Source organism: Rhinatrema bivittatum, chromosome 11 (genome assembly GCF_901001135.1).
Source record: "Rhinatrema bivittatum chromosome 11, aRhiBiv1.1, whole genome shotgun sequence".
NCBI lineage: Eukaryota > Metazoa > Chordata > Amphibia > Gymnophiona > Rhinatrematidae > Rhinatrema > Rhinatrema bivittatum.
The window spans coordinates 22929026-22956449 of NC_042625.1; the positions used below are offsets into that span (position 1 = coordinate 22929026).

Genomic DNA, 27424 nt, shown 5'->3' on the forward strand with positions numbered 1-27424 from the left:
GGTTAGCACCAGCAGTCTGGTTCCACCCTGATTAAGGTGGAGCCCATCCCTTTGGAAAAGACTCCCCCTTCCCCAAAAGGTTCCCCAGTTCCTTACAAAACTGAATCCCTCTTCCTTGCACCATTGTCTCATCCACACATTGAGACTCCGGAGCTCTGCCTGCCTCTGGGACCTGTGCTTAGAACAGGGAGCATTTCAGAGAATGCTACCCTGGAGGTTCTGGATTTCAGCTTTCTACCCGAGTATAAATCTGGCTTCCAGAATCTCCTTCCCCCATTTTCTTATGTTGTTCGTGCCCTCATGTACCATGACAGCCAGCTCCTTCCCAACACTGTCTAAAAGCCTATCTAGGTGACAAGAGATCCGCCAACTTCACACCAGATAGGCATGTTACCAGGCTATCTTCATGTACACCAGCCACCCAGCCGTCTACATTCCTAATAATCAAATCACCAGCTATGATAGCTGATCTAACCCTTCCCTCCTGGGCAATAACCCTGGGAGGCACATCCTCCATATGAAAGGACAATGCATCACCTGGAGAGCAGGTCCTTGCTACAGGCTCTTTTCCTGTTGCACCAGGTTGATGCTCTCTGACCTGATCTTCCACCTCCAAGGCAGCACCAGGGCTGCCAGACTGGAGTTGGGACTTGGCCTCTATGTTCCTAAAGATCTCATCTATATACCTTTCTGTCTGCCTCAACTCCTCCAAGTCTGCCACACTGGCTTCTAGAGCTTGGACTCGTTTTCTGAGAGACAGGAGCTCTATGCACCGGGTACACACATACAACCTCTCATTGGTGGTGAGAAGTGAAATTCTTCTAAGCACAAAGGAAGAGTAGGACCTAGGGATAACTGTATCTGATGGCAATGCATTAAGAATAAAGTGACGGTAAAACCCAGAAAGATACTTGGCTGCATAGGGAGAGGAATAGTCAGCAGAGAAAGGGAGGCGATATTGCCCCGTATAGGTCCCTGCTGAGACCTCATTTTGCAATACTGTGTACAGTTCTGGAGATCGCACCTTCAAAAGGATAGAAACAGGATGGAGTCAGGCCAGAGGGAGGTTACTAAATGGTCAGTGATCTTCGGTGTAAAGCATATCAGGAAAGCTCTAAGCATGTATAACCTCGAGGAAAGGTGAGATAGGGGACATATGATAGAGACATTCAAATATTTCAAAGGTTTCCATGTATGGGAGACAAGCCTTTTTCAATGGAGGCTTTAGAATGAGGGGTCATGAGATTAGGTTAGTCTCAGGAGTAATCTTAGGAAATATTTCTTTAGAGAGGGGGTGGTGGATGTATAGAACAGCCTCCTCATGTAGGCGGTGGAGACAGAAGCAGTATCTGAATTCAAGAAAGCCTGGGATAAGTACAGGGGATCTCAGGGAAGTGATGAGAATTATAATGTGCCATCATTTCTATGTTTTCAGGATCTCTGCAGTAAATATGCATTAGGTAGATATGTATGCACAACCTCTTTGCATGTAAATTTCTCTCATACATATTCATTGTGGATATACTGAAAACCTGCCTGGGGTAGGGGCAGCCTCCAGGACACGTTTGGGAATCACTGCACTAGGGTAGATTCATTTTACAGAGCCCTTCCTGAAATCATCAGCCTGACCCAAAAGGGAGAAATGGAGGGAGAAGAGAGTCAGTCAGTCAGTCAGTCACGCTAGCTTCCTATTTAGGAAGGGCAGCAGCATGGGGGTTAAAGAAGTTCAGGATTTCAGTGTTCTGTCTTTAACTTTTCCCAATACACAATGCCAGCCCATTCTTCTTTTTCCCTCTATATCTCCTTTTTGTAAAGAAACCCTCAAGTCTCTTCTGTGGGACAGGCTGAGCCTCAGCACGTCTCCTGTTTTATTTCTCTAAACTTTTAAGCCACTTATTATGATTACAAAATTAGGAATCGTAGTGTAGGACTAAAATTATACTCTTCACCAGGCCAACACTCAGACAATGATATCGGGAAGCATTTTAGCAGAACCAAGCAATAGCTGGGTAGTTGTAACACAATCTACCCCCTGCAAGGAAACCGAGACATTTCTGACTTTCCTTAGCAGAAAGCAGGCAGAATGTTAGGAAGAAAATAAATCAATGCAGTCACCCACACAGGAAGCAAACTAAAACCAATCTCTTGCACAGGCACCAGCCCCAATCAGAAATGTGAATAGGCAATGCAACTCAGCCTAAGGATTACTATTAAACACGCAGACCTTACAAGACAGAGTGCATTGGTGTAGATGGATTACATTTGTGTTTCCGAGACCATTCTGAAACCAGCTGCCTAGGGCGCCAAGGAACATCCTGCTTCTACAGGCTTTAGGACCATGTGCTTGCACAATTTCAGAGGGGCAGCCCACCATGCCACGCTGCCTCGGGGCACCAAAATCTTAAACGTGGCCCTGCTGGGGGAATCACAAACCAAACTGTTATCTTTAAAGTGGCTTATTCTTCAGAAGACTCTATGGGAGTAGGCTGCAAGCATTTGATGGTAATTAACCCTATCACCCAGATGAGTTGTTCTTTTACACTACACCTTGCTGGCCTACTGTGGGTGAATCAGACAATAAATTACCTTTAACAAATTCAAGTTAGCTAAGGGCTTCCTGTGCAAAGCTCACACTAGAACTTGGGGATGAAAGCAGATCTAGAGCATTAAAATAAGAAGAACTGGAAGCCAGGGACACTAATCCTGAGACTTACCTGCTAGTCTGGCAGAGGCTGAGCAGGTGAATGCGGCAGGTGTAGGGGACGAAGGCCCCTTACCTGCCCTCCCTCACTCTTTTTAACCTTTGTGAACCTAAACCCACAGGTAAGAAACATTTTTTTCTAACACAAAATGGGGGGGGGGGGGAAACCCTTTATCCTACTATTAAACTGCAAGATTCCCTTCTTTATCCCATCTGACTTTCCTTCCAATCCTGAGGTGCAATCAGTATCCGAAGATTATGAGAGATCCTCAGCTATCTACTCCCACCATTCAATCACTAGGAAAGGGGGAATCAGGGAAGGTGCGGTTTAATAACAAAAAGCACAGACATGCACAAAATATAAAAAAAAAAAGAAAGAAGTCCAAACAAAAGATGGCCTGAAAGCAGAGGGTATTCCTGTTAGAAGATGTTTGGAAGCACCTTCAGCGCTGATTAGTGCTCAGGCCATTGATGGGGGCATTCTGCAGAGAAAGCAGAGCCCCTTTCAAAATTGCACACCCTTCCCCCCAGGGCAGTGAAAAGGGGCAGCACGGTCCCACCATAGTACACAGGGGAAGCTTGTTTTATCAATGCAAACACTGCAGGGACTTATGTACCCGCGGTCCCCACCGGGCAAGAAATGTTCAAAGCCTGCAGGCTCATGGGTCGCCAGTGGGCCTGCAAGCTCCTCGGACGACCTGGAAGCTATCATTTCTGCCCTCCCAACTTTCTGCAAATCAGTTTTGCGAAGGAGTCGGCCTGGGGCGATGGGCTCAGAGAATAACTCCGCTGCTTGGCTTATAAAATAAAACATACTGGTAAAATGAAATTCTCTGGCTTCGGGAACTGACACAGGGTTGCAGAGCTCTCACCCCTACAGCCCAGGTTCAAAAGAAGCTCATCATGGTCTGAAAACCACTTGGTGACTTGTGGGAGATAAGCTGGCACTGCCTGGGACTAACTGGCCCCACTGCTGCAGAGAGATTCGAGAGTGCACGGGCCTGAAGGCTGAATGATAGCTGCCTCTAGCGCATGGACGAGACTTGTTGGCAGGGTGGCTTGCAAAAGCTGGCACTGCCACTGCTCAGGCTCCCCCTATTGCACGGATTAACGGAGGGCTTCAGCTTCCAGTACTACCAGTCTGGCTCCTGTCAAAACTCTAAGTGCATTAGCAAAATGATTTGATCTCTATGCTCCAGGTAAACCATTAACCTGGCTCTGACAAAATGGCTCTGCAGTTTCTCTTATGCTACTTTCTGTGTGCTCTGAAATAATCTACATTTGCTTATATGTCCCAGCTGCTTCTTGTGAGACAGGAGGCTAACACCCAGGAACTGGCTGTATGTCATCCTCCAGACTCTAATTCAGTACAGAATTTGGCTATGTCTGTCACCTGGCAGCTTGCCATAGTCTGCAGGAAGAGATTTTTCTTTACTGGACAATCCTATTCTTGTCCACACCCTATGCCCAGATCCTAGCTCGCATTTAAAAAGGATGAGGTGACGTGTGCTACCTTAAGCAAGCTATGGCAATGCTCTCTGTACTCTGCAACCACATTAGTTGTCAAGACAACATTTTCTTAAGTCCTTATACAAATATTTTAATCTGGCAAACGCAGACGGAGTAAATCTGATAGCCGGACCTCTTTATTCAGACGTAACAGAGACAGAGTTATGACATGCTTGAGGCTGCTTGACTTCCATTTGTGCAGGGCGTGGATCCGAGTCCTCGTGTGCCCCTGACATACGACGTAGGCAATGACAGCAGACACACTAAACTAGCCCATTCAGTCTATCCACTAGCGACCCGCCCAGTCTAATCACAAAAGTGAATAAGGACACAGAAAGTAGGCTACAAACGTAAAATCAGAGTCGGGGCTATCCCATCAACTTGTACAATCACGTCCCGTTGTCAGACTGCACACAGTGCAAACACCTGAAAACATGCAACACTTCTTCTAACCATTTCACTGGTAAATATACTTAATTTGTGAAAAACAGCAGTCCCGAACCCGTAAGTCATCATGACTCTCCCGGCCCCCACCATGGGCTGCATTTCAGCATGGATGCCTGCCTGAGGGTGGAAAGAGTCCATGTGGTAAACTTCAGAAGACATTTCTTGCTGCTGGTTTCCAGTTGTTGGCACTGTGGGCAATTAGAAAAACAGGACTTGTGTTTATATGCTCGTCACTCCACCAAAAATATGGTAGTCCCTGAGTACTGTTTTCCTGTTTCTCTAAACCTGCCTTGGTCTGTTGTTTAATGTCCTGTGCCACCTTTCGGTCTATACTGTGGATATTAGCTGGTTTGAACTGGTCTGTTGCTCCTGACATGTACCAGTTTTCCAAATGCCCTCTACGTTTAACAGCAACGCTCCTGGTAGATCGGGATAGCTGTGCACAGCGACTCCCTGCAAGTCCAGCAGAGCTCAAGATCTTGAAAGCTCACCTTCCCTAAAAAGAGGAACAGAACCCAAGTTTCAGCACCTCAAGGACACAAAGGCCTAGATTTCTTTCTAAACCGAAGGTTTTTCTCCTAACTGGGGACTAAACTTGTAGATGTTAAGGACACACATAGAATCTAAAGTGTCAAACCTTCATATTTTGCTACTCCTTGCATCCCATAACTTTCCACCCCTGCATCTCTTTGTCTCCTCATCCACTTCAATTTTCTGAAACTATACTTTCTTTAAATGCCACAAGTTTCACGCTTTCAGGTTAGGCACTTAAACCAAGAGCCAAGCCCGGAGGATGGCTGTATGACGCCTTGCACAGCTTTCAAGTCCTGCATTATACTAACTAAAGGTTCATTTCAGACCTGGCTCATCCGACGCCCCATGGCGCTCCTGGGGAACCTGAGTAGAGGAAGACAAAACACAGAAAGCTGCCAGAGAGTGGCTCCCAAGTTATGGGCCTGATGTAGCGAGGACATCCTCCCCTTTCTTCCAAAAGGAAAATGAGAGTCTGGCCTCTGAGGGAAATCCGGAGATGATTTAAAATATACAAACGGAACATGTACACGATTAAGGGCCCTAAGGAAGGCCTTATTTCAAGCTCACTTTGAGGCCTGTTTATTTTGTGCTGGGCCTTTAGGATCCAGCTCCTGAGCAGCTCTTACATGGATTCAGTTGCTCGAGAGGCACGAAAGTAACACCAACACATCATCACTGACATGGCCTCTTGTTTTAAGGAGACCTCACCGAGAAGGCTAGGCGAAGCCAATATTTTTTCCTAGTCCCCTCTGTTCCAGTACAAGCTCTGCCCTTGAATGCTAGTCCCTCACCCAATGCCAGGATAACATTTGAAGAGCATTAACCTAACTCCCAGCTGCCCTAGATTTTTATCAAGCAAAACGCCTGAAAGGCTCTCAGGGTAAGAGAAGAAAGGCAACATAAACCTGAAAGGCACTGGAACGCACCGGGCCTCTCTTTTCCTATACAGCTATTAATCCAGCGGCGTTTTCCTTCCACAGCTGCAGAAACAGATCCCAGCTAACGTCCCATACACAGACAATGAACCAAAAAACCCAAAACCGCTTGTCCCTAGAAGCACTTCCTCAGGCCAGAGGAAGTCAGAATGAAAGGAGATGATGATGATGTAAGAGCACAGGGAAAGTGAGCTGCTGCCTTCTTTACCTTCTAAAGCTTTCCACATGCGGCTTCTCACCTGAATGTAATATTCTGACTTAAATGGAGCCATGCGCTTTGCAGCAATTTTCAAACTGAGTCCACACGTGCCTTCATTGGGGAAGAGCTCCCGCAGGCATTTGCACTTGGTTTCTACAGATATTTCCCCCCACACCATAACAACATACGGAGACTCAAAATGCCATCGCTGAACATTATCTTCCCTCCCTCCAGCTAGGAACGACCTCAGGACTGCGGCCTCCTTTGTGGAACAACAGGCAAAGGGTGGCAATGTTCAGACAATCAGGGCCCCAGGTAAACGTGGCCCTCCGAACATACAATCAATACCCACAGCACTGTGACAAGAACAGGGAGTCTCTTTCTCTGCAGTTCAGTGCTTTTTGGAGCAGGTGACCATACAGAAATGTTTCTCAAATGTGGCCTCCAATGGTTTTTTTTGTGGCCATAATGGTTAAAATTAACTGAGTATTTTTTTTTTGGGGGGGGGGGGGAGTGGTAATGTGGCCACCAGCGAGAGCGGGATGCCAGACTCCTGAGGCCACCCAAAAAATCTGCAAGAACTCCTGCTGTCTAGGTCCATGGAAAGGGGCTGAGCCGGTGCTACCACATGCATGGACTGCTAGCTCTGCTTTTTTGGTAATTTTCAGGAAATCAATGGAAAAATCAGAACAACGTTTATGCACGCAGTGGGATAAAACCCATAATTGTCACACTATTTCAGCGAGATATAGAACACCTGGCTGTCCTCTGACCTCCCTGCTGAGCCTATCAGAAGATGAAGCCGGACCACAAAGCTCCAATAGAAAAGCAGGATACTGGAAACCAGTGCTCTGAATTATAAAGGGGGCATAGAGTGCACGACCCCTGAGGATGGCCCATTTCAATAGGGTCAGCACTAAAGTGCCTCTTTAATAAGAATTTGAGTTCACAATTGAAGTGGCTAAGTTATATCTACCATATAAATGGGCTCTGACAGACGGGCTGCAAATGCGCAGTAGAGAGTGGCTCTACCGCGCATGCGCGGGCAGGAGAGCACGTCGGTCAGAGCGGAGCTACAATATAGCGCTGGGAGGAGCAGCAGCGGAGCGGTGGCGGCGGTATCGAGAGGAGCAGCAGCAGTGATAGCGGGAGGAGTGGCGGCGGTATCGAGTGTCGGGCGGGCCAGCATATGGCGCTGGGAGGAAATGCAGCGGTGGGGAGGAGCAGCTGAGGCATGCGCGAGGGAGGGATTCCCAGAGACCTCCTGTCCTCGTGTCTGCACCGAGAGCAGGGCCGTGCTGAAGAGAACAAGGAGGGAGAGGGAAGGTGTTGTGGATGAGCTGAGAGGGGAGGGAGGAAGTGGGGAAAAAAGAGGGTAAGACTGAGGGGAGGGAGGGTGAGTGACAGAGGGGGAGAAGGATGAGTGACTGAGGTGCATGAGCGAGGGGAAGGGGGAGGGAGGGAGAAGTGTAGAAGGGTGCAGTGTCCAAAAACGGACCGAAAAATAAAATTTTAACTTAGGCCGTTGTTACGGGTTTAACGGCTTGTATTTAATATATTAAAAAGAAGCCTGGCGTATAAGTGGTGTCCAACAGCTTCTTTTTGCCTTCATCCTAAATTAGATGCAAGAGGGGGAAATGCATGCAGATTAATGTCCAAAGAATGAACCAGGGATCGTTTTAAGTTCTAGTTACTAAAGATTATTCCCACAGAAGAGAAAACCAGAGTCTAATCCCAGTTCCCCAAAATTGCCTCTCATAGGGGGTAGGTGCACTATCAACATGCGAGAGCTGTGCTCATGGGATCAGGATTTCCTGGCAGCAGGCAGGCATGCTTGGGATGCAGAGGAAGTTTCCTCCGCTGAGGTCCTGTGTTCGAGGAGCACAGACTGGATCTAGCATTACATTAACACCACTTGAAACTTCTGATTACTCTCAGTTTAAAAACTCCAAAAATAAAAGCCAAAGTGCATTAAAAAAAAATCGCTGGGGCTACCAAGCAAATAAAAAGAAATTATTGGTCGACGTCAAAAGGTGTCTGTAAGCAAGTCCAGCTGCGTCCAGCCCATCAGGCTCCATCTGGTGCCATCAGGGACTTGGATAGGAAATGCTGTTACAGGGCCAACAAGACAGATGCACAGCAAAAACCTTTCTATCCAAATAGGGAAGGCATGCAAGATCAGCCTGGTCCCAACAAGGCAAAGGACGGCAGCAAGATAGGAGGCCTTCCCGGCCTCATCCGGCACAAAACCGTTCCAGCTCTTCCATGCTTTGCATTTCTGTCCCTCTCACCACAAGTTACACCCCCCCCTCCCTCTTCATAGACCCAGAGCAGGAAAGACGACGCGGCAGAGTTTGATTTTATAAAGGCGAGTGTACAGCTTATTCCAATGAATACATGGTACAGACATTGGTAGAGAGTTTCTATATACATGTGAACTTCATGTCCCATTCTTTCCATGTGCAAAATACTGATTACCACACTGAAAAGAAATTTAGAAATTAGATATTCTTCAGGAGCGCTCCGACTGTAGACGGTGATTCAGGGCATCGCGTGGTGTGCGCCCACCAAAACAGGCAAATCTTGTACGTGTCAGGAACAGCACCCAGAGCTCAGCAGGAAAAAAAACCCCCAAAAAAAACCCCAACACTCTTCTTCTTCCACAGGACTGCAAATAAGATTCAAAAACAAAACTGAACCACAGAAATACATTGTTTTAAATTAGTCTGACGCCCTACCTTTAATCACCTATGGAAAATATCTCCTGGGGTGGGAGGGGAGGGGAAGAGAAAGCTAATATTGAAATCATCTACTTTCAAAAGAATGATTCCTCCTGAAGAGCTCAGTCTGGGAACAGTTCATGCTTGGGACACTGCGTCCTGCCCCAGTACCAGCTATGGCGGTGTGATGCAGTGCTCCGAGCGCCAGCTACCTCCCCGCGGGACCCTCACTGCATGCCGAACCACTGCTCCTGATCTGCCCACTGAGCTGCCTCGCTGTCACTGCCCTCCAGGTCTCCCTCCTCTCCGCTCCCCTCCATGTCATCCACATCCTCCTCCTGGGTGGCATCCGTTGGACTCTCTTCTTTCTCCATTTTCTGCATTCCTTCCAAAGACTTTTGATCGTTAGGGTCCAAACTACGAAAACAGTAAGCGAAAAAGAAAAAAAAAAAAAATGACTTGCCTGTCCATCTTTTCTCGCCTTCTGCTTCCTGACTGAAGAGGCACTCCTGGAATATCCAGGCAGTCACAGCGGTGGGGATTTCCATGACAAAGTCACTAAGAGGCGGTTTTACATTTCCTACATTTTACAGAGGCCGGAAATGTGCAAATAAAAAGGCTTCTAGTCAGTTTGCTTGCACAGTTCTTGCGTAATTCTGGACACAGTGCCTCGTTTACCCAAGGGATTTCATTTCCTGAAGCTTCGGGGGGGAATCATGCAAGCCAAAAAGGGCTGCAGGCTTTTGGGGTTTTTGTTTTTTGCAGGTTTAATTGTCCGACTTGGGCAATGCATCCTGTCACCTCCTCAATAGGGTTGGGGTTATTTCTCCCTACCCCCTACGTTACAGATTCTCACTGCCAGAGAAAAGGCCAAAACAGGAGCATCCTCTACACAGAGCTCAGATCCATGTGCTTGAACGTCTGTGCCAAAAAGAGAGCAATATTCTGGTTTAATCAACCTGAAAAGAGAGCTGCACGGGATTCCCGCAAGGGGAAGGGGTCTGCACGTTGGCCAAAAGAACTAAATGTAAGAATCAAATCAAAGATCCCCAGCACTTTCTGCACACTGATTTTGCTTGACTTGATTTTTTTCACTGCATATTTTCCCTTTCTGAAGTTGCAAGAATTTAAATTCTTGAGCTACCTCAAAACTGTGCCCACAACCTGACTATGTTTGCCCAACATTTAAATCCTGCCCTGACAAACAGCTCTGTATTGGTCCTTTTTCAAGGAAGCACACCTAAAACTAAACACCATTCTGCACGAGCATGCCCCCTTATCACTTTTCACTCTAGCGCCTTCACATAAACAAACATTGTTCTCAAGAGTCAATATATTCAGCTGCCACCTGGTTCCTATATCTGTTTATACATTCCCTGAAGCTTAAACTTTCTTAAATCACTATTTTCTGTGAAGAGCAATGCTGGTCAGCCCTGGCCTTCACCTCAGTGCGATGCTGTACTGGTCCATAGCTTCCTGGTACTCGCTGACCGCCACCAGGAAGTCGCCCAGCATTCGGTGCAGGACACAGTCGCTCTGATCCGCCAGGGAAGTGCGCAGTAAAGCAATTCCATCCTCGTACTTTTGTTCCCGACCTGTAAAAAGGATGCCAGGATAGGGTCACTGCACCGATCCAAAGGAAGCTGGACCTCCCCCCCATTACTTCAGGCAGACCCCAGACTTTTCATCTGAGGTGCAAATAAACCTAGAGCCTACAGAAACTGAGGAATTCTTTTTCTCCTATAGTTGGACTATCAATGACTCTTTCACTTTATAAAATTGTCTTCACCTTGTCTAGGACCCATCCTGTGAAATATTCTCCCTTGGATGAACTAGTCTAGCGCACAGATTTTTCCTACTTTGTAGAAAGCAGCTCCTAAAAATACAACTCCATTTAACTGCAGAATATTTCCGAGCTATGCTTCTTGCATACTGCATCAGTTCTTCCATGGGCAAAGGTGTACTGGATTTCAATTTTGGATTTTATTACTCGCCTGTCCAAACGAGTTCATGGCATTTTACATGTCAGGTGCTCAGCTGGTTCCCTGCCCCACAGAGCTTACATTCTCAGTCTGTACCTGAAGCAATGAAGTGATTGGCCCAAGATCACAAGGAGTGGTGGTGGTGGTGGCAGAAGCAGCCTTTGAACCCTTCTTCTCAGCCTCCTGCTCTAACCACCAGGCTTCTCCTCCAAAAAATAACATTACTGAGCACCTGCCAATTCTATAGCAAAGAAATTCAGTGCTACTCTATTCTGACAAGCAGGGCAACGAGAGTTAGAAAGAGCCGCAGGCAGACAAACGTACTGAGCAGCTCCGCTTTCTTCACCACGGCCTTAATGTAGTCCGGCCTCTGCAGCAGAGCCTTGTCTAAGAGCATCTTGGCTTTCTCCTGCGTGACTGGGTCTTCCAGGCAAACCGTTGCCAAGAGAGTCAGAGTCTGTGCATTTGCTCCCAGAGTCTTATAAACATTGTTAGCCATCACCATGGCTTCCCGAATGCTGTTTGAGGCCAAATAGCATTCAATAAGACCTAGAAAAAAAAGAAAGTATGCACAGTGAATTATCTTATGCCGTAGCGGCATTCATTATACACTGCCTGTGGTGGGGGGGCATTTGTACTTATGAAATTCCCACCTCGCAAAAGGACTCATGCAGCGTTTCGAGATGTCATTAATCATGCCTGGTCTCTCACAGTCCTGTTCTCGGGTCATTTGTTTGTTTTTTTAAGATACGGTTACCACTTATTTATTTATTTATTTTAGATTTATATTCTGCCTTTGTTTTCTTGGCCCGGCGATTTCCTCCTATTCCTCTGATCTTCTGGCTCAGTAAGAACCAGCCTTTGGTGAGCTACCGCGCCAGGAGTCTGCATTGTATGAACCCTTCAGTCCTTGGCCGTGGGTCGCAGAATGCAGATCAGTCCAGTTGCTAGGTGCCCACTGTTGTGTGATGAGCTGAGATTCCCATGCCCACCCCGGGGGACTGTGAGTATTGCTGGTGCCCTAGGGCTCAGGAATCAGACTGTCTTCCACATGTCCGTATGCACCTGGGCCGTCCTAACCCTGGGGGGATTCTCTTTTTCTCTCTTTCAAACTGTTATATGCTCCACATTAAAGAAGCAGAAAGTAGTCACGAGGCCAGCGAGGCACTCCTGGCTTCCTCTGAGGTCAGGATGGAGACATCAGCCTGGGCCAGGTGCTTCTCAGCTCCACAATGCCAGCAGACACTCAGCACCATTCTGCCCTTAGGCCACTCTATCTCTCCTCACACTTGCCTTCATAACAATCCAGCCTGCAGGGTGCTAGGCGTATAGCTTCACGGAAGTGGATTATCGCCTCCTGAACTCTTCCCATATTTCGAAGGGCAGCTCCCTTCAGTAGCAAGGCCTGCACACTGTTACTGTTGAGCTGAATGGCCTTGGCACCCAGGTACAAGGCACGGGAGTATCGTTTACTGTAAAAACTGTGACACCTGGAGAAAAACAAGGAGAAGCATGCCAAGGCAGGAACGCAGTGTCCACAAATCTGAGGGAGGAATGCATATTCAGTAAGCAGCCCTTCCCCCGTACACGCAGCAAACATTACATTACATATCCACTTCGGCACATTGATTTCCATGTATCTGTTCTTTAGTCAGGTTAAATATCTGTGCTCACAAATGTAAGAAATTATTTCAGACTGGAGAAGCAAGCCTGCCACTTCTGCTTCTCATTCACTGCGGTCATGGATTTGCTTGTCAGATTTTCCCCTTGTTCCCCCACCCCGCACTGAATTTGGATTATGTGGTCAAAAAGGCAAACATTTTTTTCCCCAAAGTTAGCAAATAGAATGTTAGGAATTATTTGGAGAGGAAGAGATAAGAGAACTGAGAATATCATGATGCCTTTGTATAGATCCATGATGTGACTACATCTTGAGTACTGAGTGCTGTTCTGGTCGCCCCAGCTCAAAAAAAAAAAAAAAAAGACATAGCAGACATGGAAAAGGCACAGAGAAGGGCAACACGAATGATAAAGGGAGTGAAAAAACCGTCTTATGGAGAAAGCCTAAACACATTAGGGCACGTTAGCTTGGAAACGAGACGACTGGGGGGGGGGGGGGGGGGGGGGAGGGGATTTATAAAATCATGGGTGAGGTGGAATGGGCAAATATGGCAGTGTTACCCTTTCAAACAAATCTAGGACTAGGGGACACTCCATGAAACCTGCAACCAGCAGATTTAAAACATCGTAGGAAGTAATTTTTCACTCAGAGCACAATCCAGCTATGGAATCTGTTGTCAAAGGACAACCAACATAGTGAGGGTTCAAAAGAAGATTGAACAAGTTCATAAACAGTTATTAGCCTGGTAAACCTGGGAAAGCCTTCGCTTATCCCTGGAAGTGGGATACGAGACACAGATTCACTGTAGGGGATCTGAAGGGTCCGGCTACTGTTGGAGACAGGATGCTGGGCTCGATGGAGCTTGGTCTGAGCCAGCCTGGCACTTATCTTATTAACCTGTAATGCCACTAGTTACACTGCATCATTGCTCCCATAGTGACATTGCTTTAAAAGCACAGCTTAATGAGTTTGTCATTACTGACATCGCCACAACCCCTCTGTGTTCCAACAGAGCCGCCAAGTATTTATTTATTTATTCGCCATTTATAGTCCATCAATCCACTTAAGATCTCAGTAAGTACAATAAAAGACTTTACATACAGCTGGAAAAAGACAAACATGTAATAAATATAATTAGCAATAAATTCAGTCAAATAAAACCATAGGAAGACGCAAACAGTCATAAAACAATAGAAAAGGTTTGGGTAAACAACAAAGCTTTAAATTATTTTTCCTAAGGGACCATAACTCTAAGCTCAATAGGCAAAGTATTCCACAAACACAGTGCAGCCACGGAGCAAGCTCGCACTCTATTTTCAGCTAACCTGATCTTTTTAAATGAGGGTGTAACTAAGGTGCACACATGTATGGAGCGCAAAGAATGCAGAGAGTATAAACAGCTAACACAGGATGCAAGTGAGAAGGAGAATCATTGAACGAAGCTTTCAGAGTTATAGAGGCAGTGATAGGGAGTTCTGCCAGGCATCGGTCCCCAGCGTTAATGAAAATAAAGGGAGTAATATGGTCAGCCAGCAATTTATCTGGCTGCAGCATTCTGGATCACCTGGGGAAAATCGCAGAAAGGCCTGAACATAGCTTAAAATGAGAGGGCATAACAACCCCTCCCCCCCCGGCGCAGCACTTACCCCGAGACCACCCACGGCTCCGCATGCTGATCAGAAATATTGAACAAGCGACAGCCCAAGTTTTCCACGTCCTCCAGTCGACCTTCACGTGCCAGTAAGTAACCATAAACATCCATGCCTAGGAAGGGATTTAGGTTAAAAGGGAAATCAGTTTACTTCGAAAGCGCCAAGTTTGTTGTTATCCCTTAGAAAACAAATCAGCATTAACATTCTACAATTAGTGCAAATGCTTTTGTTCGTAGTCTCCTGAAAGATCTTAACTAAAGTCAAACCTAATACAAGTCTGAACACCAGAGCCAGGAAGTTCCCATCTGGATCTGTCACGGATACCGACTCCCCCACCAGCAGGATCAGCGCTGGTGTGAGGTGCCCAAGGCAGGCTCTACAGCCTTGTGCCCCTCCCCCCACACAATTAAAAATGATGCATTTACAACAGATTTTATATGAAAAAGTACATTCTGAGGTAAAAATAGCACAGGTATATTATATTTACTGTGGTGCAAAAAAGGACATTGGAACCACTATGGTACCAGACCTACTGTAATGCATGGTGGCTATTGGCTTGTCTATCAGAAAACAATTACAATACAGTAAACCAAAACAGCACTAGCTGCCACCCCTTAAATAGTTACAACCCTGCAAATATTACACCAGGCCCTAAAACACCAACACACCTCCTATCAGGAAAACAGAACAAGCCAGGCTGCTATAGATCCATTCACAGAAAGCACACATCAAATACAGAATAAAGAGACCATAAACCGAAATGTGCAGACAAAAAGCTAAACTGGAAACCCCAAGAAAAGCGATTCTGTATGCAGTGCAGAACTATGACCATTCCTCACGAAACAGCAAACATTAAAATCAAGAAACACAAGGCATCAGAGCACTGAAGCCAATAATTAAAACTTATGCAAAATCTTTTACAAATTTCCCAAACACCAATAACATTGTAAAAAACAGACACATCAAACACCACTCAATAATTAAAACTAATAAAGATTTAAAAAATCCCCCCCCTCTCCATACTTGGCCCCTTTTGATTGTTGTGAATTAGTAGAGGAGGCCAGATTCTCTCTCCTCTCTCTTTCACATACACATATTTTCTAACACGCCCGCCCAGCACATATACTCATTCACACACATGTGCCCACACATGTTCCTGCTCATTCACACGCACACTCACTTTCCTCTCCCTCCAGAACAAGCAGCAGCACTGCAGCCTCCTCCACCACCGGGCCCCATCTCTCTCCTGTGGCGGCGATGCAGCCGTTGCCTTCAGCCAAGCTGCTGTCGCTTCTGCTCTTTTTGGCTGCGTGTTCCCAGCCGATACCGCTCCATCTCCTGAATCCTATGAGCCCAAGCAATGCTGCTGCTGCTGCTTCTTTAGGCCTCGCTGCCGCCTCGTTCCAGATGTACAAGAACAGTGGCCGCTTTGAGTCGCGTGGCCGTCCCGCTGCTCCGCCTTCTCTCTTCAGCTCCCACCACCTGTTCAACTCTTGCTGCTTCTTTGGGCGTGTGGGCCGGCCCCTGACACGGACGCTTCTTTTTTTTGGGCTGCGCCAGCCAGGCCTTCCTCTTCGAAGGCAGAACAGTGAAGGTCCGGCCAGCTCAGGCTGAAGGAGCAGGAGCAGTAGGGTCCGACTGCGATCAGGGTCGGTGGAAGCACCAGGCGGCCACCCCTTAAACCTGTGATGCTCTAGGCGGTTGCCTAGTGCTTCCACCGACCCTGAGCAGGATCTCTCACGGGGCCATGAGAGAAACAACATGGTAAGAATATCAAATTAATTTTTTATTTTTTTTTTGTAATTAGAAGTTTTTATTGGATGTGTGCAAGGAAACATTACAAGAAATCAGGGTACAAAATACAGAGATACATCCAAAATTCTCACTGTACATCCCAAACCCTCCCACCCTCAAATCCGCATAGTATAAATCTATCCAAAAAGCACTCCGCAATGCCATTAAAGTAACATTGTACATAAAGGAGTTTCTAAAAAGGTCATCTTAAGAACATGCGTTCATAAAACTGGAAGGAAGTCGCACCAAGTGAAACGCCATCAGCAGCAGTACATGAGTGAGCACATACTATAAAGTGCCCCAGCCCTGAGACCGCCACCTTTTGTCCAAAGGGGACCAAAATTTTCCTTAAAACCAGTAGGCGGTTATGATGCAAGGCTGTCAAATGAGCTAAACGCCAGTGTTTAAATAGGCGACCGTGTAATCTCACTGACGGAGATCGCTTGAATTCCTTTTCTCTCTTACAATCGGAAGCACGTGATATAAAAAGGCCCCGCATTACAGCTTTAGAACAATCCCAAATCGGAGTCTGAGATAAGGAAGCACGGGGCCTGAAGGGGAAAATATTCTCAAAATTTGCTCACTTAACGAGTGGAGGAAAGATTCATCTTTCAATAAGCTTTCATTAAGGCGTCAAAAACCCGCTGACCACAATCCAAATCCTGAAAGGAAACATTCATCCGAACGGGCGCATGGTCAGACCATGTAATAATCCCTCTGCTAGCTCCCACCATCCGATTTTGCAAAAACTTATCAATGAGAAAACAATCAGTACGGGAGTACGATCTGTGGGAAGATGGGAAAAAAAAAAAAAAAAGTATAAACATGAGAGGTAGGGTACAGTTGTCTCCAAATATCGAGCAGACCCCTCTGAGATATAAGAGGTAAGCATCTTCCCTGCTCCACTTGATGAAGAAGAAGAATGCTGTGAGTTATCTACAGTTACATTTTTAGTAAGGTTGAAGTTCCCTCCCAGAAGCCGAATCCCCTCTGCAGAGTAAAATGTCATCCAGCCCTTTCAGAAACGATCATTGATCTAAGTTTGGGGAACACAGACTAACTAAAGTGAATATCTCCTTGCCCACCCGAAGTTTTAGTAAGCGATACCTGCCTTGTGCATCAAAGAGTTGAGAGATTACCTCATGTGTAAAAGAATTAGAGGTCAGAATGACCACCCCTGTATATTTAGCCCCCACTGTGCTAGTAGCCAAGAACCGGTGTGGATAGTCCCTTGTGAGATAAGAGACGTTCATGCCTCCTCCTTACGTGGGTCATTTGCAAATATGCAATAGATGTTCTGTTGTAAATAGCTTATGAAATATGTTAAGACCTTTAACATTAGGGGAAAATATCCAGGTCGCCATTTATAAGGTACAAAAAAGCCCCGTCCCATGTATCCCTGTTATCGCACTCAAGGGACCTGTGCCTAAAAATCCAAGCCACAGCAAATGTGCATAAGAGAATGTAAAAAAAAGAAAACCAAAAAGACGCAATATCCCCCTACTGATACCACAACCCGCAGAACAACCACAGCAGATCTGACCACTCACTGGGGGTAAAAGTGACAAATCAAAGACGGAATGAAGTCAATCCCCCGATTGCCCAAGCACAACATTATACAGAAAATTAGCAATAATAATAAGTATCTATCATATGAACTAGAAAAAATGCAACTGAAAAACACTGCTTAAAGAACCGCAAATTGGAAATGCCCACCATAGCTATTGATCTGTAAGAATTGACCAGTAGCCTGACTATATCGCAAAATGCAAAGCAGAAATCAAGAAGTCCTGTCCACTCAGCCCTGAGCTGAGCGGGATTCTTCCGAACGCTGATGCAGCCGCCGGCCTCCCTTTGCAGCGCGTTGCCACCTCGGATAAGTATCTGTTTTGGGTGTGTTGGGCGCCATCTTAGGCACATTGAAACCAATCAGAAGGCAGGCTCGCTCGCTTAAAGGCCTCCATGGCCTCAGAGACAGATCTCACCCGGGAGGTAATTCCTTTAAGGGGAAAGTCCATCGGTAGCGTATTTGTTCAGCACGCAGGGCTCGGGTCACTTCTCTCATCTCAAAGCGCTTACGCAGACTGGAGGGCGACAGATCTTGGAAGGCAGTAAGAGAATAATCTTCCCATTTCCACTCAGATTGTTTCCTCGCCGCCTCATAAATCAGCGGTTTTTGTGGGGAAACTATGCAAACGCAAAACAATGTCCCTGGTTCTGGTATCGGGCTTCGGGCGCAACGCCCTATGAGCTTGCTCAATTTTTACCAGGGTAGTGGAGGCAGAAACAGTGGGGCCTTCAGCCTCCCGAGCGGTAAATATAAAAAAGTACCCAAATATTCTGAGCCACGGTTAATGCGTCCTTGTAGGCTTCAGTTTCAGGCACTCCCTGGATCCTAAAGTTATAGCGCCGAGAGCGATTTTCAAGATCCTCAATTTTTTCAGCAAGAAACACGTTTTCCTTTTGTAAGAAATGTTGCTGCGTCACTAAGTTATTAATGACGTCAGCGTGGCCTTCCACCTGGATATCAAGCTCATCGACCCTGGAGCCCAGTGCCACCAAATCGTCTCTCACCTCAGAAATAGAGCCCAGGACATCCTTTCGGTGCCGTTTCATGTCCGCTCTCAATTCTAAGAACCAACCTCATAGTTCATCTCTCGAGGATAAATCAACGGCACAGGAACTTAGCAAGGAAGCGGAGGTTACATTTTGCAGCACGAGGCCACTGGAGTCTTCTGTGGCCTGCCTGCTATCATTGAAAGCATGCTTACTGAAAGAAAATTGTTTCAGATTAGTAGTTTTATGTTTGGTCGCCATCCCGAGATGTCCTCTACCAGCAAGGCAAACAGAAAGTGCAAAAACCAAGTTTAAAGCAATGATATATGATGGATTCGGCAATGAGGGTTGAGGAGCTTCCAAATCTTGCATCCATCTTGGCTGGCCACGGAATAGTGACCCTATAAAACTCATTTTAATAAAATGCGGATTAAAGCGTTGCCAAACGTGAATGTTAAGGGAGATTTCTTATTCTGCACTAAGACCTTTTTGTTTCCCTAGTAAGACTTCCTTGAACTGACAGGCAGGTGGCAACTGAACACCTGCTATGTTGTGCATGCAATTTTTGATTGCTAGGACTAAACAGGTTACTCTGCTATATTTTCCAAAGCAAAGCTCAGAATGCATATTTTCCCAGTTTCCACAAGGTGGTGTAATATTGCAACATTTTGTATTTATATTGGTCAAGAACCCAGTACACCTTGGGCTTTCACTGGTTGCGCACTATCAGCTCTAGAGTGATCTAGCCAGAATTTTCCAGAAATCTCAGTCTTGGCTGGGAATGTGAAGAGCTACACATTCTTGTGAGGACCGGAACCTCCCCAGGCATTGGCTACATTCAAAGAAACTTATCTAGTTAGCATTAACTGTATAAATCCTTATTTCCCAGTTGCTGTTTGTAAATCAAATTTTTTTGTTCACTGTTCTTGCTATTGATTAATAAACTTTTTAGTTTGTTAGCGCTGTCCTGTGACCGACTAGCATAGTAACATTATAAATGTCGGCAGAAAAAGACTCAAGCGGTCCATTCAGTCTGCCCTGCAAGTTTTTACCATCCTTATATATATAAAAAAAAAAGTAACTGCTGCTCCGTTCAAGTTACCCCATGCCTTTTGTTATAAGTAGTAACTGCTGCTCTGTGTAGGTTACCCCCTGTTAACATAAGCGATCCTATTTGTCTGTAAGCACATTTCTGGGAATTGTGTGAACCTTAGTTTCTGTTGGGTCTCAATGTCCCCAGAACCATCAGGGGAGAATATCTGCCCAAAGGTAAGCAGGAATCCACTTGGTGGGAGATTGCCAGTGTAGGGGTACGTGTAGGTGGGCCTGGGCTGTGCTTGCCAGGACCCTCTGAGTGACCACAGTGTTAACCCTCAGTGGGTGCTAGGACAATGCTAACGCATTATGTTACAGACCTGTTCCATTTTTATTTCAGGAAGGAGTTGTGCATTCTTTATATTCCACATCAAGGATTCAAATATTAAGAAAATGATTCTTAGTTCTACTCCTACCTCCCTGTGACCTTCAGGCCAACTTGGAGGTCAACAATGCACAATTCTGTTTCCTAAGGGCATTTCAACTCACTCTCTCTCTCTGATGGCATCACAACTTAAGAAATGCCAACTCAGTTTTCACCTTACATGCAATACAGAGAACGATCACATTATGACCCATTTTACTACACAAAACAGGAAAATATTCATCTAGAACTCTTCTAACAAATATATTTACTGTGCAAGTTACCTATAAGCTTTCCAGTTCACAAATGTTTCTGTGTTAGTTTTGATGAGTGTTAATTAAGCATCTGTCTTATCCTGCTGAGGACAGGGATAAAGAGTTTGCAGCCAGGTCTCCGAGAAGGAAGGGGGAAGGGAAATGAGCAAACGAGCAGTGAACATGCTCACAGTGCCTCACCACTCATTCTAGCTTGTGAACAGAATTTTAGAGTTTATATCACTAAACCTTGCACTTCAACTCAGAAACCGCTAGGTTGCTTCAGCTGCCAATAACAGAAGCAAACTGGCTCTGCAGTGAGGCTTGCAGCTCCAGCTCTGACACCAATCATATCTGATCAGAGGTAGAAAATTCATGGGCACCAGTTCACTTATAAATTAGCACCCGAGTGGCGCTGCCTCTGCCACAGCAGATAGGGGAGGAAGAACATCTCTGCTGTGACGGCCTGGGCCCAGGAGGAACCACTGCCGCCGTGGTCAGAACTGGGTCAGAAGATGAGCAGCTGCTGCAGAAGAGAGGCTAGAAAGGTGAAAACAAACACAGAAAGCATAAAAATACAAACACAGAAAGCAAAAAAAAAAAGAAAAAAAATTGGAAACAGACAAAACCAAAAAAAGAAGACATAAAAATAAAATCCAAAATAACCCCCCCCAAACAAAATAAAACATTCAATAAAAAAAAAAAAGCAAAATGAAAAAAAGATTTAAAATATAAACAAGCAAAAAAGCAACACAAAATGCAAAAAATAGATAAAACAAACAAAGAAAAAGCCTCAAAAAATAGGATACAAGGAAAAATATTATTTTGCTCTAGGCTTCTAAGAAATGTTGGCTGGTGCCCTAGTTTTCTAACTATTTTCCTATCCCATCTCTAGTTTTAGAAAGCCCCAAGCACATCACACAAGATGGGATAAGAGCCCAAAGGGTTTTTTCCTACATGGGTATGCTTGGGGCACAAGTTTAGTACGCCCGGCCCCGACTGTCGATAAAAGGCATATGGCACATGGATTCTCACGAAAATCCTAGCAGGTTTTTTGTTATGATTTGGATGTCTGTACCTTTTATCAGATAGGGATCCAGCATCTGGGCTTGTTCAAACTTCAAAACTGAATTCTTATTATCACCGGCTCTGAAGTACAAATCTGCTAAACTCCCCAGCAGGTCCACATTGTCTCTTAAGAGCGATTTTTTTTCTAGGGAACTTGAAGAGAAAAGAAAAAGAGCAGTCTGGGTGTTGTGGGTCCATTTCATATTACCTCACAAAATCTGACAATGCTGGAGACTAAAAAACACCACGCTGGACTCAGATATTTCTTGCTATATTATTATTTTTTTTAATTCTAGATTTCACTTTTTCTACCTCCAGTTCTAAATTCAGCCCCACTGCATTTCCTCAGTTGTCTGTGCCCTTTGCCCTCACTGCATCCCCAATATCCCTTTCTGTGACTGACAGCAGCTAAAAGTCCACTAACAGCCAGCTTACCCGTGGGTGTTTATCACCAAAGTACTTTAATAATCCCTGCTGTCCCCTGCCTTTCCTTGGGACTCAGTATATGAAAAAACTTTTATTCTGACAAAATTCGAGCCCGTCTCTGGCCGAGATTTGCTCTTTTTGAAGAGCTGCCTCAGGGGCTAGACATGTCAGCAGGGTAGATATTGCGAGGTAGGATTCTCGCTCTGTCTGTCAAGCTATATAATTGGAGCGTTTGTATTCAGTTTGAATCCTCAGTAATGCAGCTGCTTATGTAATCCGGACCAAAGAATTGAATCCTCCATGAATGCATATTGCAGTTTGGCGCATTATAAGGAAGAACTGAATAATACAGGCTTAGTGATGTGCTGAAAGACACTGGTTTTTTCTATGCGGTCCGGCGAAATTAACATTAATGACAATTTCGTTCTGAAAGATTTCTGTGATTAAAATATTCCAGAGGATTCAATTCTTTGGTCCGGATTACATAAGCAGCTGCATTACTGAGGATTCAAACTGAATATAAACGCTACAATTATATAGCTTGACAGACAGAGCGAGAATCCTACCTCGTAATATCTACCCTGCTGACATGTCTAGCCCCTGAGGCAGCTCTTCAAAAAGAGCAAAACTCAGCCAGAGACGGGCTCGAATTTTGTCAGAATAAAAGTTTTTTCATATACTGAGTCCCAAGGAAAGGCAGGGGACAGCAGGGATTATGGAAAGGCCGGCAACTCAACAGACTGACTGACATGAAAAGCGGAAACTACCTTGGGTAAAAAGGACAGCACCGTGCGCAATGAAATACCCGAATCCGACATACGCAGGAAAGGCTCACGGCAGGACAGAGCCTGAATCTCTGAAATGCGTCTAGCAGAACAAATCAAAACGAGAAATACCGCCTTGAGGGTCAGATCCTTCAAAGTTATCCGCTTAAGAGGGGCACAAAGACCACGAAGAACCAGATTCAGATTCCACGACGGACAGAGAGCCCCCTTCAAAAAACGCACCACATCCGAATGCGTGGCGATAGACGCACCCTCCACCGTACCACACAAACAACCTAGCGCCGCAACTTGGACGCGGAGTGAACTATAGGCCAGACCCTTCTTTAAGCCGTCCCGCAGGAACGCCAAAATGTTTACAACCGTGGCTCTGCGCAGAAACACGCCGGATGCGCTACACCAAGTATCGAATACCTTCCATACTGTAAACATATGTTAGAGAGGTAGAAGGTTTTCTAGAACTGAGCAGGGTTGTGATGACTGCTTCCGGGTAGCCTCTCTTTCTCAATTGCCTCCTTTCATAAGCCAGGCCGCTAGACAAAAGCGAGCCGACTGGTCGAAAAATACCGGACCCTGCCGAAGGAGATTGTGGAGATGACAGAGGCGGATGGGACCGTCGACCACTAGGTTGATGAGATCCGCATACCACGGTCTGCGCGGCCATTCCGGAGCCACGAGAATCACGGGACCTGCATGTGATTCTATTTGCCTCACGACTTTTCCTACTAGTGGCCATGGAGGAAATACATAGAAAAGGATGTCCTGGGGCCATGGAAGAACAAGGGCATCCATCCCTTCCACTCCGTGTTCCCTCCTTCGACTGAAGAATCGAGCTGCCTTCGCATTGAGGCGGGTAGCCATCAGGTCTAGCCGGGGCATCCCCCACCTCCAGGTGAGGATGCTCATCGCTTCCCCGGAAAGTTCCCACTCTCCGGGGTCTAGGTGCTGTCGACTGAGAAAGTCTGCTTGAATATTGTCTACTCCGGCTATGTGTGATACCGCTAGATGGCGCAGATGATGTTCTGTCCAGGTCATCAGCATGTCTGCCTCTATGGCAACTGAATGACTCCTCGTGCCGCCTTGCCTGTTGATGTACGCTACTGTCGTAGCATTGTCGGAGAGAACCCTCACCGACTGATGCTGAATCAGTGACAGAAATCTGCAGAGCACCAGCCGTACCACTCTTGTCTCCAAACAATTGATGGACCATTTGGCCTGAGGAACTGTCCACTGACCTTGCGCCGATTGTGTCTGGCAGACCGCTCCCTAGCCGAAAAGGCTGGCATCCGTTGTCACTACTATCCACTGTGGGCTTTCCAGGTCCATTCCCTCCTACAAATGATGTGGCAACAACCACCAATCTAGACTGAATCGAGCAAGCTCCAGGAAGGGTAGAGGCAGATGAAACTCCTCTGACTTGGGGTCCCATCTGGAAAGCAACACCCTCTGGAAAGGCCGCAGATGCGCAAAGGCCCAGGGGACCATTTCCAGAGTAGATGCCATAGAACCAAGAACCTGTAAATAGTCCCATACCGTGGGCAAAGGTAGATCCAAAAGGCGGCGTACTTGCAACATCAGTTTGAGCATTCTGTCCTGCGGGAGAAAAACCTTTCCCACAGCCATATCGAACCGTGCTCCCAGAAACTGCAAGACCTGGGACGGAATCAAGTGACTCTTGTCGAAGTTGACTACCCAACCAAGGGCATGAAGTTGATGCAAAACCTTCTGGATCGCTAGGCTGCAAAGGGTCTGTGACTTCGCTCGGATGAGCCAATCATCCAGATAGGGATGAACTAATATCCCTTCTCGTCTGAGGGCCGCTCCAACTACCACCATCACCTTGGTAAACACTCGAGGCGTAGTTGCTAGACCAAACGGGAGGGCCCGAAACTGGTAGTGTTCGCCCAACACCATGAACCGGAGATATCTCTGGTGGGCCTCCTGAATCGGTATATGAAGATAAGCTTCGGTCAGGTCCAAAGAGGCCAAAAATTCGCCTTTGTGAACGGTCGCAATGACGGATCTCAATGTCTCTATGCGAAACGAGGCACCCGAAGCATCTTGTTGACTGCCTTCAAGTCTAGGATTGGACGAAAAGACCCTTCCTTTTTGGGGACGACAAAGTAAACGAAGTAACAGCCGGTCCGATATTGGAACCAAGAGACCGGAACAATCGCCCTTAGATCCTTCAAGCAGTGTAAAGTCTGGAGTACTAGCTGCTGTTTCAGAAGAGACCCGCACAGGGATACCAGGAAAAGGTCCCGCAACGGGTGAGCAAAATCCAAAGCGTAACCTTGCTTTATGATATTGAGGACCCATTGATCCGAGGTGATTTTGACCCATTCCTCGTGAAAACGAGAGACACATCCTCCTATCTCTGGCACCGAGGAATGGGCCGGCGCACCTTCATTGAGGAGATTTGGAGGATGCGAAGGACTGGGAGTTGCTAGTACGGAGAGGCCATCTCCCACGAAAGGAATGGACCCAAACCTGGGACCTGGAAGGTTGTTGGCATGGGGAAAAAGACGGAGTCCTACCAGTTCGGAACCATCTCTGGCCCCGAAAACGGCCCCTAAAGGAACCAAAAGTACGAAATGAACGAGGTTTGTCCTCTGGCAATTTATAAACTTTATTATCTCCCAAGTCTTTAATAAGCTGTTCTAACTTTTCTCTGAACAGCAAAGTTCCTTTAAACGGAAAAGAACCCAAGCGAGACTTGGAAGTTGCGTCAGCCGCCCAGTGGCGGAGCCAAAGAAGCCTCCTAGCCGAAACTGCAGAGGCCATCGTGCGAGAAGAGGTACGTAAGAGATCATATAAGGCATCAGCCGTATATGCTACCACCGACTCTAAACAATTCGCCTGCTCAAGTTCTGCCGAGGGCAAATCCTGAGAGGTGAGTAACTGTTGAACCCACCGAAGAGTAGCCCTTTGCATTAAGCTACTGCATACCGCCGCCCATACGCCTAGGGCAGATACCTCAAAAATATGTTTAAGAAGAACGTCAAGCTTCCTATCCTGTAGGTCCTCGAGAGCAGTGCCTCCCGTCACTGGAATAGTGGCGTGCTTGGCGATGGCAGAAACTGCAGAGTCCACTTGAGGAACCTTCAGCAATTCCAGAGATTCCTGTGGGAGTGGGTAGAGCTTGTCCATTGCCCTAGTAACCCTAAGGCTGGCCTCCGAACATCCCATTCCCGAGTAAGCAACTGATGAAGTTTAGGATGAAAGGGGAAAGCCCTAGGTGGGGCTCTAAGCCCTGCAAGAACAGGATCCCCGGGAGTAGAGTCCGCCACTGGCTGTGGTGCTGGAATTGCAAGCTCTTCCAGAACAAAAGGAATAAGATGATCTAACTCCTCTTTGCAGAACAAGCACAGCACTTCGGGATCATCCCCTTCCACCAGAGCCGATTCCGAATCCCCCTCATCCGCTACATCCCCCGATGTTCCCAGGAGAGGGTCTTGTAAGCCAGTGTCCTGAGGCATAGGCTGAAGATGTGGAATAGGTCCCTCTGCAAGTCTGGGCACCTTAGCTGGTGGTGGCTGCTGACCCCCAGCATCTGCTTCAGCCTCTAAATATGCCTTGTGCATTAGCAAGATAAATTGAGATGAAAATGGATGTCTTAAACACCACCCCCCCCGGGGGTAAAGGAGGATGAAGAGGCTTGGTTTTCTGCAAAATCGGGCGCTCTGGACTTAATGCAGGGGGGAACAACACCGGAGGAAGCTCCCCTCCCCCCAACGGCTGATCAACGCAATCGTCGGGGAAATCCAAAATGGCCACCGTTCCCGCACGAATCGGGGACAGGGCCGGCCGATGCAGGGGGACAGGCTGAGAATTAGTCGAGCTGCGTGCACGCGGTAATGGCCGTTTTCTGCCTGCAAGAGGCAGTTCTGATGGCCCCTCGCCCCCGGGGAGGCAGTGAAAACAAAGACTGTCCTTGGAGAGCCGCACTGCCGGCTGCATGAAGGAGAGGAATTTAGACCACCAGATTTACACTCCATGGATGCAAGGACCAAGTGTACAAAAAGGATCACCAAGCCCCAGCTTGTCCATCTCAACCAGACAGGGAAGGACCCACTAGGAGCCAAAACCCTCTGGGAGGAAGGTTCCAAACTCAAAAACCCGTAACCACACTGCAGATTTTGCACCATCTACCATCTGCTGGAGACAGAGAAATGCTGAGGAGCTGCAGGCAGTACACAGGTTATGGTGCAGTGTCAGTAAAACTTTCTCTGTCTCCATCTGCTGGCAGGGAGGCAAAACCCAGGAGTCTGGTTTGATTTGGGTACATACAGGGAACCTGTTCTGTCTCTTTTCTTTTTTTTTTAATCTAATTCTCCAGACTGCAGGATTTTCACCTCTGCCATCTGCTGGAGTCAGAGAAATACTGAGGGACTACAGGTGGCACTCTAGCTTATGTAGCAGTTTCAGAAAAGTTTTGTTCTCTGCCTCCATCTGCTGGTAGGGATGCAAAACCCTCTTGTCTGGACTGATCTGGGGTATGAACATAAGAACATAAGAACATAAGAAAATGCCATACTGGGTCAGACCAAGGGTCCATCAAGCCCAGCATCCTGTTTCCAACAGTGGCCAATCCAGGCCATAAGAACCTGGCAAGTACCCAAAAACTAAGTCTATTCCATGTAACCATTGCTAATGGCAGTGGCTATTCTCTAAGTGAACCTAATAGCAGGTAATGGACTTCTCCTCCAAGAACTTATCCAATCCTTTTTTAAACACAGCTATACTACCTGCACGAACCACATTCTCTGGCAACAAATTCCAGAG

At 46.6% G+C, this 27424-nt stretch overlaps 1 protein-coding gene across 1 annotated transcript in view; it reads right to left on the reverse strand.

Moving 5' to 3' along the window:
* Window positions 1–4325: 4325 nt before the first annotated feature.
* The window catches only part of ANAPC7 (anaphase promoting complex subunit 7), a 30102-nt gene continuing 7003 nt past the window's right edge, over window positions 4326–27424 (reverse strand). The window contains exons 6-11 of the mRNA XM_029620122.1: window positions 21442–21584; window positions 14295–14412; window positions 12321–12517; window positions 11352–11576; window positions 10490–10640; window positions 4326–9462 (exon numbers count right to left, since the gene is read on the reverse strand). Coding sequence (XP_029475982.1) covers window positions 9273–9462; window positions 10490–10640; window positions 11352–11576; window positions 12321–12517; window positions 14295–14412; window positions 21442–21584 — 1024 coding nt within the window. The 3' untranslated portion in view covers window positions 4326–9272. The remainder of the gene's footprint in view (window positions 9463–10489; window positions 10641–11351; window positions 11577–12320; window positions 12518–14294; window positions 14413–21441; window positions 21585–27424) is intronic.